This window comes from Lottia gigantea, assembly GCF_000327385.1.
Source record: "Lottia gigantea unplaced genomic scaffold LOTGIsca_15, whole genome shotgun sequence".
In the NCBI taxonomy this organism is placed as follows: Eukaryota; Metazoa; Mollusca; class Gastropoda; family Lottiidae; genus Lottia; species Lottia gigantea.
In genome coordinates this window covers 745,673-761,502 of record NW_008707797.1, presented here as the reverse complement: position 1 = coordinate 761,502, position 15,830 = coordinate 745,673, and the positions used below count along the sequence as shown (strand labels likewise).

General features: G+C 34.0%; 2 protein-coding genes across 2 annotated transcripts; one reads left to right on the top strand and one right to left on the bottom strand.

Moving 5' to 3' along the window:
• Positions 1-28: 28 nt before the first annotated feature.
• On the bottom strand, positions 29-5,802 carry LOTGIDRAFT_157797 (hypothetical protein). Its single transcript, XM_009050392.1, has 13 exons — positions 5,587-5,802; positions 5,000-5,047; positions 4,591-4,723; positions 4,396-4,427; positions 3,998-4,153; positions 3,389-3,579; positions 2,949-3,129; positions 2,529-2,653; positions 2,042-2,169; positions 1,807-1,894; positions 1,426-1,500; positions 976-1,140; positions 29-610 (listed from the first exon to the last, which is right to left on the bottom strand). The coding sequence occupies exons 1-13, from the start codon at positions 5,639-5,641 to the stop codon at positions 572-574; spliced, it is 1,416 nt and encodes a 471-aa protein (XP_009048640.1). The 5' UTR covers positions 5,642-5,802; the 3' UTR covers positions 29-571.
• Positions 5,803-7,073: 1,271 nt separating this feature from the next.
• On the top strand, positions 7,074-14,357 carry LOTGIDRAFT_112349 (hypothetical protein; the record flags this gene model as incomplete). Its single annotated transcript, XM_009050391.1, has 18 exons — positions 7,074-7,133; positions 7,587-7,720; positions 8,176-8,314; positions 8,640-8,759; positions 9,129-9,301; positions 9,550-9,608; positions 9,870-9,988; positions 10,290-10,355; positions 10,565-10,674; positions 10,862-11,032; positions 11,324-11,459; positions 11,732-11,906; positions 12,259-12,380; positions 12,718-12,913; positions 13,182-13,287; positions 13,618-13,708; positions 13,923-13,977; positions 14,206-14,357. Coding segments are annotated over 18 exons (2,184 nt in total), but the record flags the coding sequence as incomplete, so codon positions are not given.
• Positions 14,358-15,830: the final 1,473 nt, after the last annotated feature.

Genomic DNA, 15,830 nt, shown 5'->3' with positions numbered 1-15,830 from the left:
GGTTTCAAACTAGAGATTTGAGAAGTATGATTATAAAAATTGTTCCAATGAACATTTTAATGATCAGTTAGCAGAACGACTTTACCTTGATAATCAAAGCTTTGGGAGTGATAATATAATTTATAATTACAAATCGTATAAACAAAATATTCTTACAGAAACAAAATATTCAACAGTACACAATATATAACAATTTGACAGCTAGTTTTAAAAATTATTTCTTTCCTTGGAAACACCTTAACACCAGGCTCTTTTTTCATTCCTGTCATCAAATTAATACCAAATTTAGTTTCCAAATCAGATTACTGTATTTCTGGTCTGGTTTTTAACCTAATTAATTTTTCGAAAATGAGGCACAAGCACAGCAAATGTATCCTGAAATCTGCTTCAAAAACTTGTTAAATCTGAATTTGATCTCACTTGATATTATTTTTTGATCCGAGTAATAGTAAGCACTGTTGTAATAAATAAAACAATATAGTCTGCAGATTTGCTGTCTTTAACTTTGAGTTGAATGTTCACTTTTAGTTCCTTGCATTGATTCCATTTTTTTTTTCAAGTCAAAAAATCCTCAGTATCCTGGGTATCTTTCCACTAACATAGCATGTCCCTAAAATATAGAATATAACATAGAACGAAACCACAATTAATCTTCGCAGGTTTTCTATCTCAAAGACAAACTTAAACAAAAGCTGATAATAATATCTAAGTCTTGGTGACCTCATAAATGCATGTTTAGTTGTGGTGGATTTACAAGAACTACAAATTGGAATGATGCAAATGGATTCTATTAGTGTCAGTGTTCCCAATATGTATCAAATAATTGGGAATCCTTAAAATCACTTAATGATGAGCAAAATTGCGTTAAGACTAACAACACTGCAAATGATTGATGTGTTAACTTTCTACTGGTATAGCCAACATAGACGCCCATTTTATTGTATTGTAGTTAATCATCAATAAACTTCTACTTACTATTCCACCAGCAGCGCAGGCCGCCACTAATCCAAACTGTCCATCTTCTTCCTTCAATCTATTGGCTGCTGTAGTGACCAATCGAACGCCAGTCGCTCCGAATGGATGACCCAATGATAATGATCCTCCCCAAAGATTTAATTTATTCATAGGTGGAGCTCCAAACTGTAAGGAAAAAAAGGCTATTTTGAAAAAGAAGATGGTTTTTAGAAAGCTGCTACAGGGACTCATATGCATGCAAAATAAAATATTAAAATTTTTATCGACATTCTAAGTTTGTCAGTAAGTTATGTATTACAATTCACATTAAAAATAATCGATTCAATTATAATTAACCGCAAACATAGAAAAAAGTTTGTTATTTTCAAACTAACTTGTACAGTTAAATGAATAAATTATTAAATCTAAATGAGTAATTAAATTAAAACAATAATACATGAAGAGATTTACCTTGGCTGATCTGCCCATCTGTTTTGTACTGAAACTATCGGAATCTAACGCTTTCATATTGGCTAATATCTGACCCTATAAATTTTAATAATACATTATCTATAATCATGTATAAAAAATTCAACAGCTGACCAACTCACTCATAATAGACAACACTAAAAAGGACATTCTTTGCTTTGCTATTTCAAGAATTAATCTAAAATGGTTTTCATGTGTTATTATTTCAGTCTGTGTGTGAGAATCTGACCTTTTTTTCTTCATTATGCCAGTAGCCCCATATGTACCAAGCAAGATCTATGCCAAAAGATTTGGTCAAGGATCAGCTGGTAGACAAGAGCTCGACAGCACAAGAGTAAATTTTTAATAATGTTTATAACTTACAGCGAAAGCTTCGTGATATTCAAAAACATCCACATCACTTAGTTTCAAACCAGCTCTGTCTAGAATCTTAGGAGTAGCATACGCAGGTCTGAAAATATTATTCATAACATTGATTATTGACATGTTTTACTCATTTTGATTAAATAGCGTCTACTTTACATTGACAATCCTTACAGCTTTTCCTCTGCTTGGACCCTCAATGTAGACGTCCGATTATTAAAAAATAAAAACTTACCCCAATAAAAGTTGATCTTTGGGATCTTGTGAAACGTAGAGGAAATCTCTAAGATAAGCTTTAGGTTTATATCCCATAGCTAGAGCTTTTTCTTCGGACATAATCAGACACGCTGAGGCACCGTCCGTCTAAAATTACAAATATAAAATCATACATAATAACATTGGGAGTAAAAACATTAAAACACAAGCCAATGGTACGGGATCTTTACAATGTCAAGCTATTTATATCTCATTGACATCATATAGTACTTTCAAGTTATAAGACTGTCAGAAAGCTGTAAACATACGATTTATCCCCCGAGTGAGAATGCCGAATTATAAAGCACAATTAAAGAAATGGCAGAGCAGTACTTCCACCATTGTTTACAGTCTTTCAAAGGCTCTGATTGGCTGTTTTCCTTAGCATACAATCCAATCACATTTATATATTGAAGAGTGTGGAGTCTCCAAGCTTCACGTGATAAAAAAAAATATGTAAAACTCACCAAAAATGAAGCATTTGCAGCCGTAATGGTTCCGTATGGTTTAATGAAGGCAGCTTTCAACGATGACATTTTCTCCATTGATGAAGGTCGAATTCCATTATCAGCTGTAACAGTATCGTTCACTCCTAGATGGACAAAACAAATATTCAAGAGTTTGAGTAAAGTTTTTAAAGAATAACTATTTTGACTTATCTTTTAGAAAGAACCTTTACCAAAAGATTCAAGGTAAAATTTTTGAGAAACAGCTCTCAGGGTTCCCTTTCACAAAAAATCTTACTATCACCTTTTATTGTCATTGTGGTAATGCAGCAAAAAAAGTCAATTTTAAGAGATGCAAGGCTAGACACTGTTATTTCCTGAGATTACAATTTGATGACTAAATACCTCGTTCTATCTGGTTGTTCAAGACTAAATCCCTACCTGGTACTTTATAATCCAGTCTATCTGTTAATAAACCTTTCTTTGTGGCCTCGGCAGCGAGAGTGTGGGAACGGAGAGCAAATTCATCTTGTTCCTGTCTTGTTACACCGAATGCTGTACATAATCTGTCTGCTGAATGACCCATAGTTTCTCCTGTAGAAAACTCAGCTACGGCTGGTAACTAGAAAATAATTACAACTTAATAGCAGAAATTTACAAATTAAACTCATTGTCTAAGACAGGCATCTTCAGTTTGATTAAAGTCCTAAAAACCCTGACCTTAACTACTGTCTCCGACAGATCTTGATTGATTGTTGTCTGGGAGAAATGCATCATTTACAACTTCTCATGCCTATGTTTTTCAGTAATTCACTCAAAACCCCCATATTGGTTAACTTGAGAGAGAAAGCTTGTCTTTCATCAAATTAATTTAGACATACCTCAGGGCTCCAGACTTTGGGGCTGAACATTTTTGAAGCCAGGCCGAGTTTTTGGGCTGGAGTTTTAGCTTTATTCAGACTGAGCATGATGCTTCTCATTTTACGACTGTGTCTGATTGGAACGTCTGACATAAACTCGACTCCTCCTGCTATTACTGTATCACATTGACCTGCTGCTATCATACCAACACCTAGAATATTATAATATAATACATCAGTTAGCAGGAGACAAAGTAGAACCAGTGTTTTTTCCAAACTTTTATCAATTAGCCTCGTGGTTTTGTATGATAAATGAAAAGCAACATGTACCAAGATAGTAAGTTTGCTGCAAATCAATCAGTACTGAAAGGAAATTGTTCAGACAACAGCATCAGCCAGTTGTCAATCTATCTTTAGATTGTCCAATTAGAAGTACAAGAAACCTCTATCATCCAGTCTCTCTTTGTCTAAGTACAGCTTTAACGAAAGATGGCCTGGACTGGTTGCTTAAAACTTTGTAATTGACAGTCTACTGTGGCTATTGAATCTGATTGGTCAGAGGCTAAAAGACTAGATGCTTTCAAATTCAGCTGCATCACTTACTACAGGAAACCATGTTTATCAACCTACCGGTAGTTATGGCCTGATTCGATGATATACAGGCCTGGGTGACAGTGTGTGCTGGTATTTTATCTGAAAACCCTGCCCCCAAGGCTGCCTCCCTGGCTATATTACTGGTCTTGACTTCCTGTATTACTGTACCATATATTATATAGTCTACACTTTCTACAAATAAAAAACATTTTATTGTTTAATGTATTTACTTTTAAACTAAACTAAGATAAATCAGGGCTTTAAGAAATACAACAATTTGATTGGTTGATTAAATTTAATCAATTTTAGTGATTGACCACTAAATCATAAAATCTAAATTTGTTTCTTGAATTTTGGATGCTTTATCTAAACTCTTCTTAGAAGATGACAATGAACAGACAAACAACTTGACAAATAGATGAATAAAACAATACCTTTAGGAATACCAGTTCTTCTCTGAAGCCCTCTGAAATGTGAATAAAAAGATAATAAATATTCACCTTTGGGTCAAAAGAGTTTGAGTTTTTCAAACCTTTAGCTTTATTTTCAACTCTTCGTTACAAATATGACGTATACTAACAATCCGATATTTAAAAGTTTGTATTCCTGGTTTGAAGAAGAAAACTTACATTAAGGCTGTCCTGGCAAGGTCGTGAGGCATCAAGTTTTTATACGACGTACCAGACATTAAGAATGGCGTTCTGACTCCTTCAACCAGTACGATATTTCGAACCCCAGACTTGCCCAGGGACTTCTTTTTACCTACAAATATTTAGAAATTTACAATTTAAAATTAACAGGCTAACAAACACCGAAAACAGCCAGCAACTATTTCCTCAGATAAACTTGACAGTACAATTTGCCAGTCAAAATTGACAACTGAAATCAAATCCAACTACTGCCAAATTTGACAGTTAAAACATTTGAGTTATTTATTTGTATTATGGACATTTTCAACTTTCAGAAGACCCATTTTAAATTTATACTGTCTGAAATTCTGATATCTTATAAAGTTTAAATAATGATATTCATACTGACCCTCAGCTGCATGTGGGACTGATGATAAACTTAAACTTCTCACTCCAACTGAAATATTATCGAAATACAAGTTTGAAAATATTTCATCCATCAATCACACTGTACGATAGCAAAAGCGTTCCAAAAACTCCTATCATCATAATAGTTGAAGACTGGATGTAGCAAAGTTGGTTGAAGCATAGGAATCATGATGTTATTTGCTTCACGCAAAGGATGTTCGTGCTTTTAAATCTGAATCTGGTTGACATAATATTCTGTCCAGATTTCCTGGGCCATTCCTTTTGAATACTGTCAAAAAATGAAGACCATATCTTCAGAACTAAAGATCACAAGATGGCCAACTGTTGTTATGGTTTATTGTCCAAAACCCTACAGAAGGGCATAGTTAGCAATCATCACCCTGGTCTGAAAAGATAAGTTGAACCCCTCTATTCCGACCAGTTTCACTGTCGTTTGTTATACAATATAGAAATATCAAAATAAAGGAAATTTTACAATGAAATCGGTGCACAAATGAATCTGATAGTTTGAACTTTATGTCAAGGAACCCATTTGTGTGCCTAAAAATACATGTTCGAAAAACTTACAACTTGCAGCAGAAGTTTTGCTGAGCTGAGAAATTCTGTGCACCATGGACGCCATGCTGGAAACTGTGGACTTTGACTGTCACGTGACTTGGGTTCTCGACTCACGGCTTTGGCTGAATTCCAAAAGTTTGACCAGGGTGATGAATGAAAAATTGTCAGGGGTGAAAAGTTGAACCGATTTCAGAGTTGAGCAGATTTCATTAATCTCAGCAAAACTCAGAAAAGAACAATTACGTGACGAGAGTTGGCGAGACTTCACGTTACTATATGAGATATCAAAGGTTAGCCGGCTGAAGACAAAATGGCCAGCATGAGACTCGTGGCGTCCACCAGACAATTTCTACGGGCTGGTAGTCATCTGGTACAAGGTGAATATTTCATACTGTTGCAGTCGATTAACTTAATATTATTCTTGACTTTCACAAAATTTCATTGCCGAATAAATTGTACTTCCTTTGCTATTCAGGTGCAAAGAAGTGGTCAGTTTAAAAAAGTTCAGATTTTGCAGACGAATTTTGTGAGGTCATTTCATCAGATTTGATCAAATTTTACTTTAGTCAAGAAACTGTCAATTATTTGAAAACGACAGATTTTCAAGTATCATAACCAGCATGATTTTTTGTCCTGTGTACTTTCCTATCTGCCAATCTTTTATCAAATTATTTATGAAATGCATTCAAGTTTGTTGTTCCCTGGTCTTTGCTATAGATAGGTTTTTCAAAATGACATGTCAAATTTAATGCATTAAACATAGGCAAGTGCCTCGTGAAATTTGAATAATAATGTAAGGAGCAGATTAAATATTTTCACCAATGAATGATTATTTTTTGAAGTGTCAACCTCTTATCTAAACCAAGGTCTTTTAAGACAGGTTTAGCTGTTATGTAAAATGGACTTTGACCTGAACTTTTACCTGTGATTAAGAAAATTAAGTGATATTTCTATTTCACTTTCACCTACTACATCTAGGCCAAGGGTCATTAAAAGTGTATGATATGCTCCAGTGGATTTTGGTTTGATAATAGACCTATTCAGAAATTATTTCCAACTTGTGAGAAATTCAAAACTAAACCTTTAATGAAGTGAATATATCTAAATTTGCAAACCTAACATTGAAACGGAACCAAGACACAAGTAGCTTTCAGGGTTGTTTATGGTCGTCAAGAAGTCAACTTTTCCGCTATTTAACTGATTTCCATTGTTATTTCAGATCATGCCATCCTGCGTTGTATTTCAACATCTCGTCCTCTCTTTTGTAAGTTCGTGTTTCTCATTAAATACCTTTTTAAACTTGCAGATCATAAAAATGTCATGAATCAATGCCTAAAACTGGGATAGGCCTGAACTTAGTTGATCATTGTTAATGGAATACAGTTGTCTATGTTCTGCTCTTTTGTTAAGGCAAAGTACAGTATTTAAAAGTTCTGTAAATTACAATAATATTATAGATTGATTTTAGTTTTTGTATTTTTCCAGCCAATTCGTTTGTGCAGTATGAGAAAGTTGATAATGTGGCTGTGGTACGATTCAATGATCCTAACAGTAAGGTAGGTTGGAGCTCCAAATTTTTTAGGGGTTGGACATTTTCATGGATATTCCATTAAAACTAGGTGTTTGATGAACAGGCCTTCAGTGATAAAGCATAATTTGCAAATAGTGACACTCAGTTTTATTGGAATTGCAGGAACCACAGACATCTGTTTGCAAATTGGAATGGTGCAAATTGATGCTATCGGTGTCCCCGATACACATTTAGAAAACCTGTTTACTATCCCTTCAAGCATTTTATGATGTCCCCAACTTTTTCTCTTTAACCTTTGATTTAAGTGTCAGAATTGCAATAGCCTCAGAAAAAGCCTTAAAGAAATTGCCATTGACTTAAAATGTCTACTGCAAATGTCTTGATTTATGGGAATTAAAATTTAGAGGATGTTTTTGAATTTCCTTCCTATCTTTTCTGTGTGAAATAAGATTAAGTTTTGTAATTTGGATAATTTCAGCAAAATTCCCTCTCTAAGAAGATGCAGGAAGATTTTGTGAGTGTTTTTAACGAAGTGAAACAGAGACAAGACATAGATAAAATAGTTTTAATATCGGCCAAACCTTCGTCTTTTATAGCTGGCGCAGATATAGGGTATGTTTCATTTCTGTTACTAATCAATTTAAATTTATGCTAGGCAGTTAGGTATCCCTCAAGCTGGGGTAGATATAGGGTAGGTTTGCTTTGTTAGAAACTGTTTCTTTTTATTAAGACTAGTAGGAATTTAAATACCAAATTTGGGTTATCACTTGCTATTGGATGCAGAGTTTTTATTTAGTTAATTGAGTTACTCTGATATGACATATATATCACAGAGACAGATACCATAACCTTTATGGGAGTTATCTTCCCTCGCGGAATAACTGCTCTTGTAAATGAAATAACTTGTTTTTTGCCAACTGGTTCATTTTTTGCTTCGTTAATGACGACAAGAACGCTTGCTACCTCTAATTGTGCTCAGTTTTTATAACATGGCCTTTGATATTTCAACACAAGTTACAAGTGTTAATGAAATTCAGAAATAAAATGTCATTCAATTCTTTTTTCAGAATGTTGGAAGCGTGTACAACGAAAGATGAAATGTACAATATCTCGATGGGTGGACAGAAAATATTCAATGAATTAGAACAATCTGAGAAACCTGTTGTAGCAGCCATCATGGGAGCTTGTCTTGGTGGTGGGTTTGAGGTATGTATAGTCATATTGTGGTCTGAAAACATGAATTTAGTAAGAGTAATCTCCCCCCAAATGGTTGCAGAGAGCCTAGACTTTAAGATTTGGATCTTTGATTCGTTTTCAGTCAAGATATTAAGAATTTTTGGATGAATTATGTTTGCAAATGCAACGATTGGATTGTACACTGGCGAATGTAGGGACCTCAACAAGAAAGTCTGTAAACCATAAGCTATTGGTTGTATTCAATCCTATAAAATCACTGCCTCCGAAATGCAAGTATAGTGCTTATTGTCTGAGGACATGCTGCATGTTTTGACATTTTGTTTGAATATTTCAGCTGGCCATGGCGTGTCACTATAGAATAGCAGTCAATAACAAGAAGACAAGTGTTGGTCTACCAGAAGTTATGTTAGGATTACTCCCTGGGGCAGGGGGAACCTACAGACTACCTAAATTAGTAAGTTCTTCACCCCAGAAACTGTTTAATATCCCTAGTCGAGTGGATATTGAAAAAGTGTAGGCTGTTGCCACTGTTAGTAAAAAATTTCCTCATTGAACACTTCAACTTGTAGCCTGTGATTGTGAGCCCCTTAGAAGCAGAAAAGTAGGAGATAAAACTCCAAATCATTTGATTTAGAATATTGACTTAGAATATTAATGCAAAATTTCCCTCATCGTACACTGCATGACATTGAAGAGTGTTATTAATCCCTCAGGAGATGAAAATTAGGCTATAAAACTTTAATTTCATTAAAAAGTTTGTGCGCTCTTCTTTACTGGAAGAAATAAAGCTCTATTTAATTAAGAATAATGTTTTTGTTTGTAGACGTTTTTCCCCAATGCCATGGAGATGATGTTGACAGGTAAAATGATAAAAGGTAATAAGATGAAGAAGATGGGACTCGTGGACCTACTGGTAGATGAAATTGGACCAGGACTAGTTGACGGAGAAACTAACACCATGAAATATCTAGAAAGTATTGCTATACAGAAAGCAAAGTAGGTTGTCTTTTCTTGTTTTGCATAGGGTTGCCAGAGTCTAGTCCTGGGACAAGAAACCAAGGCCCAGTTTGCTGTAGTCATAGCGAGTTGCTAGTTGGATTTTATAAGAATGAATAGACTTCAAAAGGCAATTGTCATTTATTATGTGAAAAAGAATTATTTTTCAAACCAAAAACATTTCATTCTGCAAAGTTTAAGAATTGAGCCATATTTTTGCCGTGTCATACTTGTTTGTTACTTTGTAGAACGTTAAATGTGAAAGATATCAAAGATGAGAGAGTTAAAAAAGTTTCTTTTAAACAAAGTAAGTTTCAGTTTAAATGATTATAACGAATGGCTGGTCTATTATTATTGAAGAGGAAAAAATCTTACAATGCTTTTTACACTGCATGGCAATTTTGTATCTGTTGCAGATAAAACAGAGTAGCAAAAGCTCAGGAACCCTTTGGAACTTTTATTTGTAATGATTATGTTCTTTTGAAAAAATAAGGAGCTTGATAAGAGTTCTGCTCAACAATATTTTTAAGTATTTATTGTATTTGTCATGCTTATTTTTATTTTGTAGAAGTTTTAGATTTTGTGTTGGGAATTGAATTCGCCAAGACTCAAGTATTTAATAAACTAAAACAACAAGTGATCAAACAGAGTGGCGGACATTATCCTGCTCCCCTCAAGATTATAGAGGTAGGGCTATCATATTTTCATGAGTTTTTTTATGACTACATCTCTCTATTTGGTGGCTTATTGTTAGCAACACTGATCTTTAATCCTGCCTTTCGTCTGTCAGTTCACATTTCCTTGTAAACGCTAGAGAATTTACAGTTTTTAACAGATACAATTTTAGTGCTCAGTAATGATTAATAGAGTTCTTGCCCTTGTCTTCAAATAATAAAACTACCACAGCCCCCCTATTTATGTACTGATTTGTTGATGTTTGTAAAAGTATTTTATCCTCATTCCTTTTACCCCTGTTGTAATATTTCAGACAGTGAAAGCAGAGTTAGAACAAGGTGCATTAAATAAAGATGGTATTAGTGAAGTCGAGGCCAATGTAAGTATCCAATGTCAATTTGTCCTTCATTGCACCCTGCATGGCATTGTCCTTCATTATCTCAATCAGGTGCAGATGTAAAACTCCATTTCATTACTAAAAACTGTATTCTCTAAAATACTCGATGTGCCAAATTGCAAGTATTATTTCTTGAATACCTGATAAGTTTATTAGCTAGATCCTTAGTTTTATTTGATATTGTATTGTAGAATTTTGCTGAATTGGGAATGACTCTACATTCTAAAGCTTTAATTGGTTTGTTCCATGGTCAGAATGCTTGTAAGAAAAATCCTTTTGGTGTCCCCAAGAAGAAGGTAGAGTAAGTATCACCTCTTGATAATTAACTTCTTGTTAGTAACAAGTTTTAACATATAAATTCAAACCAAAATAAAGAAACATCTATATTATCTATATCCATTAACAAGTGGGTTGACCGGAATGATAAAGATTAAGTTTTCAAACTGTAGGTGAATGCACTGTTTTATATGATTTCTGTGTTTTTCCAGAACCCTATCTATCCTGGGCGCGGGATTAATGGGAGCAGGTATTGCCCAGGTGTCTATTGATAAAGGAATGAGGGTGATAATGAAGGATATGTCAGTGAAGGGGCTGGCTAGAGGTGAAGATCAGGTACAGAAAGGATTTGATAAACAGGCGAAACGAAAGAAGATTACCACGTAAGATGAAATTATTTTGAACAACTAAATTTGGTTTGGAATCTTGTTTAAACATTTTGAATTGTTATTAAGAGAGTAGGCTCACTACCTAGGAGGTCAAGCATTTTTGTGTTTGATTTTTTTTAACTATAAATTGGTCTTTAGTCATGTCTTAAGCTATTATGCTGTATTATCTGCCTCTCGGAAAAGTGGGAAGTTTCCTCAAATAACACTTGAAACCACTAAAACGATGCGAATACTGCCAAGATGTATATCAAAGTCAAACCGTTGTATATATTATTTATATTCTAGAGCCGAGCGAGATCTGATTATGAGTAACCTAGAGCCAACGTTGGACTATAACAATTTTAAATCATGTGATATGGTAATAGAAGCTGTATTTGAAGATATTAATATCAAACATAAAGTTATTAAAGAAGTGGAAAAAGTAGGTCTTCATGTCTAGCTCATATTATGAACTTAGTCTTATACCTTGACTACATTAGGTTATTTGTTAATGCAGCGATTTGATTGAATTGTACAGGCTGTTAGTATCTCTAATTCATGCCAATCTAAATTGTTTTTAATCTGTTTGTTGAATGCATTGAATGGCTGTATACATATTTGATATTTAACTTGTGAAGATGCTTTGGAGATAGAGAAAACATCAGCCCACAGCAGTAATTAAAAACTATCAATGTTTTTTTTGATAATTTTCAGCATATACCAGAGCATTGCGTATTTGCATCAAACACCTCGGCCTTGCCGATATCCCAGATAGCTACTGCTAGCGCCAGACCAGAGAAAGTTATCGGCATGCATTATTTCTCACCTGTTGATAAGATGCAGCTGTTAGAAATTATCACTACAGATAAAACATCTAAAGACACTACAGGTAGGTCTTATAACAGTTAAGGCCATTTTCCTTTGACGTCTATTTCACACAATCTGTTTATTGTTAATTTTAAATCTTCAGTGTATTTTAAATTCTTTTTTATTATAAACAATATTTATTTCCACGCTTGATTGCTTGTGGAAGATCAATGAGGTTGTTTCCGCTCTTCTGACGTCATTCCTCATCCAATCAGCGACCAGATATCATCTCATTACAAAGACCTTCTACTAAGACCTAGCTTATATTTATTTACCTGTTCCTCTTAGAGAAATTTTGTTTCTTAACCAGTTGATACTCTGGTTGTTTCTGATCTTAAAATTTGGCTCTATAATCCCCTGAATTATATTTCTAGCCTCTGCTGTAGATGTAGGGTTAAGACAAGGTAAAGTTGTTATCACTGTAAAAGATGGTCCTGGTTTTTATACCACTAGAATCCTGGCACCTATGTTAGCTGAAGCAGTCAGATTATTACAGGTATGGTTGGTGATAATTATTTTTAAATTCTTCACTTCTGATGAATGTACTACACCCTGTGCACCAAAAAAGACTAGGGTGTTGTCGCTGTCCTCTATGTATACAGAATGGAGTTGCCCTTCTTCACTACCCCAGGTGCAGGAAAGCAGGATGCAAGTCTCCTTTCATTTCTATTTCTTGTTCTGCTGTCTTCAATTAATGCATCCTTTAGATTTATGACTCTTATGTCCGCGAATACTCCTCAAGGAGTATGCTTTTGAGCTTTTGAACAAGACGTAATTTTTCTTTTTATATTTTTCATCATTTTCAAAATAATTTTGTTGTTTTCCTGATACAGGAAGGTGTGCCCCCAAGTAAATTAGATTCTCTAACCAAGAAATTTGGGTTCCCTGTGGGTCTAGCCACACTAGCTGATGAAGTGGGTATTGATGTAGCAGCCCATGTGGCAGAAGATCTGGGAAAAGCTTTTGGTGACAGATTTGGTGGAGGCAATGTACAAGTATTGAAAGAAATGGTAGAGCTGGGATATTTGGGTATGTATATTCGCAAAGATATCGGACAATTGATAATGTATAAGACTTCTTCACATTGTTGTTTCACAATGTCAAGCTATTACAAACTTCGTACTTTCTTATATCACAGAATGCAGCGATTTGATTGGATTGTACGCTAGAGAATACAGCCGATCAGTGCCCTCGACATAAAGGCTGTTTTTTCTATTATAAATTAGGTATTTTTGACTGGATTGTATATCTGGAAATTTGATATCTTTGCTAACTTTGTGTATTTTCATTTTTATAGGTCGTAAGTCCGGTAAAGGAATGTATATCCACACTCCTGGTTCCAAAGTGAAGGAAGAAAATGAAGAAGGATTGAAATTATTAGAAAAATATAAACTTCCTGAACAGTCTGCGTAAGTTGATGTATTATTTGATAATCAAACAACGAAGATGTGTGTGTGTATGATAAATTGGAATAACAAAACAAATGGGCACTGCACAGTACATTTTGAAATATATTTTCAGTACTTTTCCTTTCAAAATATCTCAAATCCATGTCTGTATTTCTTGACTCTGTCTGTTATATGCCATTTTCAACACTGATACATGTGTATTATCATCGACGTCAATTAAATCATAGTGTTGGGTATTACTAATCATGATATTTTATGGAATTTGAAAAGAAACACCTCAGTCCTCAGACCAAACCTTTATTAATGTATATTTTCATTTCGTAGTAATTCTGATGAAGATATCCAGTACAGATTATTTTCACGATTTGTTAACGAGGCTATCATGTGTCTACAGGACGGTATTCTCTCTAATCCTGTAAGTTACTTTCAGTTTATTTCTAGAGTAAATGAATCAAACTTCATTAGCATATTTTTCTTGGTCTAGGTTGATTAAACTGTTCAGTTGCATTCCACCTTGCGTGTAAAATCCAGTGTTAACTGAATTCCTATCTTCGTTTCAAGACATTGGCAGTTGTATCATTTATTTTTTCTACCTAAATAAAGTATCAATAACTATTATTGTATTTCAGCTGGATGGAGATATAGGAGCTGTTTTTGGTCTTGGATTCCCTCCATTTTTAGGCGGTAAGTACTTTCGGAAGCATCATAAATTTTCCAACCCACAGCACCTAATCATCTAGCAGACGACAATCAAACTTGCTACCTACAGATCTATTCCACTGCCTCATACAAATTCATTATCATTAGATCTGATTGGGAAAGGCATTTGAGCCAAAAATTAATAACGAATTCACTGAAAGATTCTTATTTCTAATTTGCCATATTCATAATGTTTGAAAATTATTTTTTCAGGTCCATTTAGATATATAGATTTACACGGAGCAGTAAATATAGTCGATAAAATGAAGCGTTACGAAGAAATTTACGGAAATCAGTTTACACCTTGTCAGTTATTACTTGATCACGTCAACAATCCTTCCAAAAAATTCCACGTTAAAAAGTGAACAAAGGGACATAACTTAGAATAATTTAAATTTACTTGCCAGTTTCTCGAAAACTGTACTGAGGATAACATGAGAATTCCAGCCATCTGATTGGTCAATCACTAAAATTGAATTGAATTTATCGTCATTTAGTTTTCTATAATTTGTCTCCTGGTTTCTGGATGAAGTCTTGGTGTTCTTGGAAGGGTTTTAATTTGATTCTGGTGTTAAAACCAGAAAGACAGGGTTGTTAAGCTTTGTGTTGTTCTGTTATTGGAATTCTAGTTTTCAGGAACAAATATTCTAATGAGGCAGTTTTTCTTAAAGCTTGCCGGATTCTAATTTTTAATTCAAGTTGATCAATCGCTTTAAACTCATGAACTTCATCCAGTATCCAGCCAAAATATTTATACAGAAAAATCAAAGCTCAATTATTAATTCAAATTCCACTTCATCATCAAAATCTTTAAACTTTCACAATTAATTGGTAAAAGATTTCTGAAATATTTCATATTTTTTGTCAAAATGGTTTCCATAATGAATTGCTTACAAGTTTAACTTGTTAGAACTGTGCAGTTTTTGTGGTTATCCACCGTGCCTTCTCCAGTATGCCAATGTATCAGGATTAGGTTTTGTATGAATATCAGTGTTAGGTTGTGATAAAAAAAAAAACAGCTAACACCTGGCAACTGTTACAAATTCTGTCTATGGGATGCCTTTATTTTACCTTCACCAGGATTTGATCTAGCAAACAACTCTGAGGCTACCGTACCATAGCTTACTACACAGACATTATTGGCTGTAAGGCTTTAAATCACACATACAAAAGTTAACCCTGCTCATTGATACAACTATCTGGATCTATATTTAACATCATTATAGTGCTAATACAATTATTATCATTCATATTCTTATCAGACAAAGATATCTGTGCCTGTCTGAGCCCCAATTCGAAACATGAGCATAAGTCTACTTTATTTTAAATTGGTTTAAGTAACAATCGGCATCCAGTACTATTTATTCTACCTAAAATGAACTGCCAGTGGGCGTATGTTACCTTGCCTCACAAGCTATCTTTATGAAAATAAACTTAACTGTTCGTGACTATGTTTTGAATAAGACTCAGATAAACAAAATATCTTTGCCTGATTATAACTGTATCTAATTATTGATAGAAGTTGTTTGTATATTAATAGAACAATATTGTACATATTGTTTGAATTTCATGTATTAATATTTTACTCTGCACATCAACTGAAAAGGGGGGTGGGGCTTCAAAATAAAGCCAGAGATCCGCTTCACAATTCCAATATGTCTGAACAAGGCCAATAACTAATTCTATTGTTAAAATGACAGCCATGTTTTCAGTTAGGTTTAACCTTAGTTTATCTTCAAATTATTGTAATATTTCTATTGTTATAAAAAAATACAAAAATTTGATAAAAATTGTAGATTTTTGTTATAAACATGATTTTATGTATGGAAGCATTCATC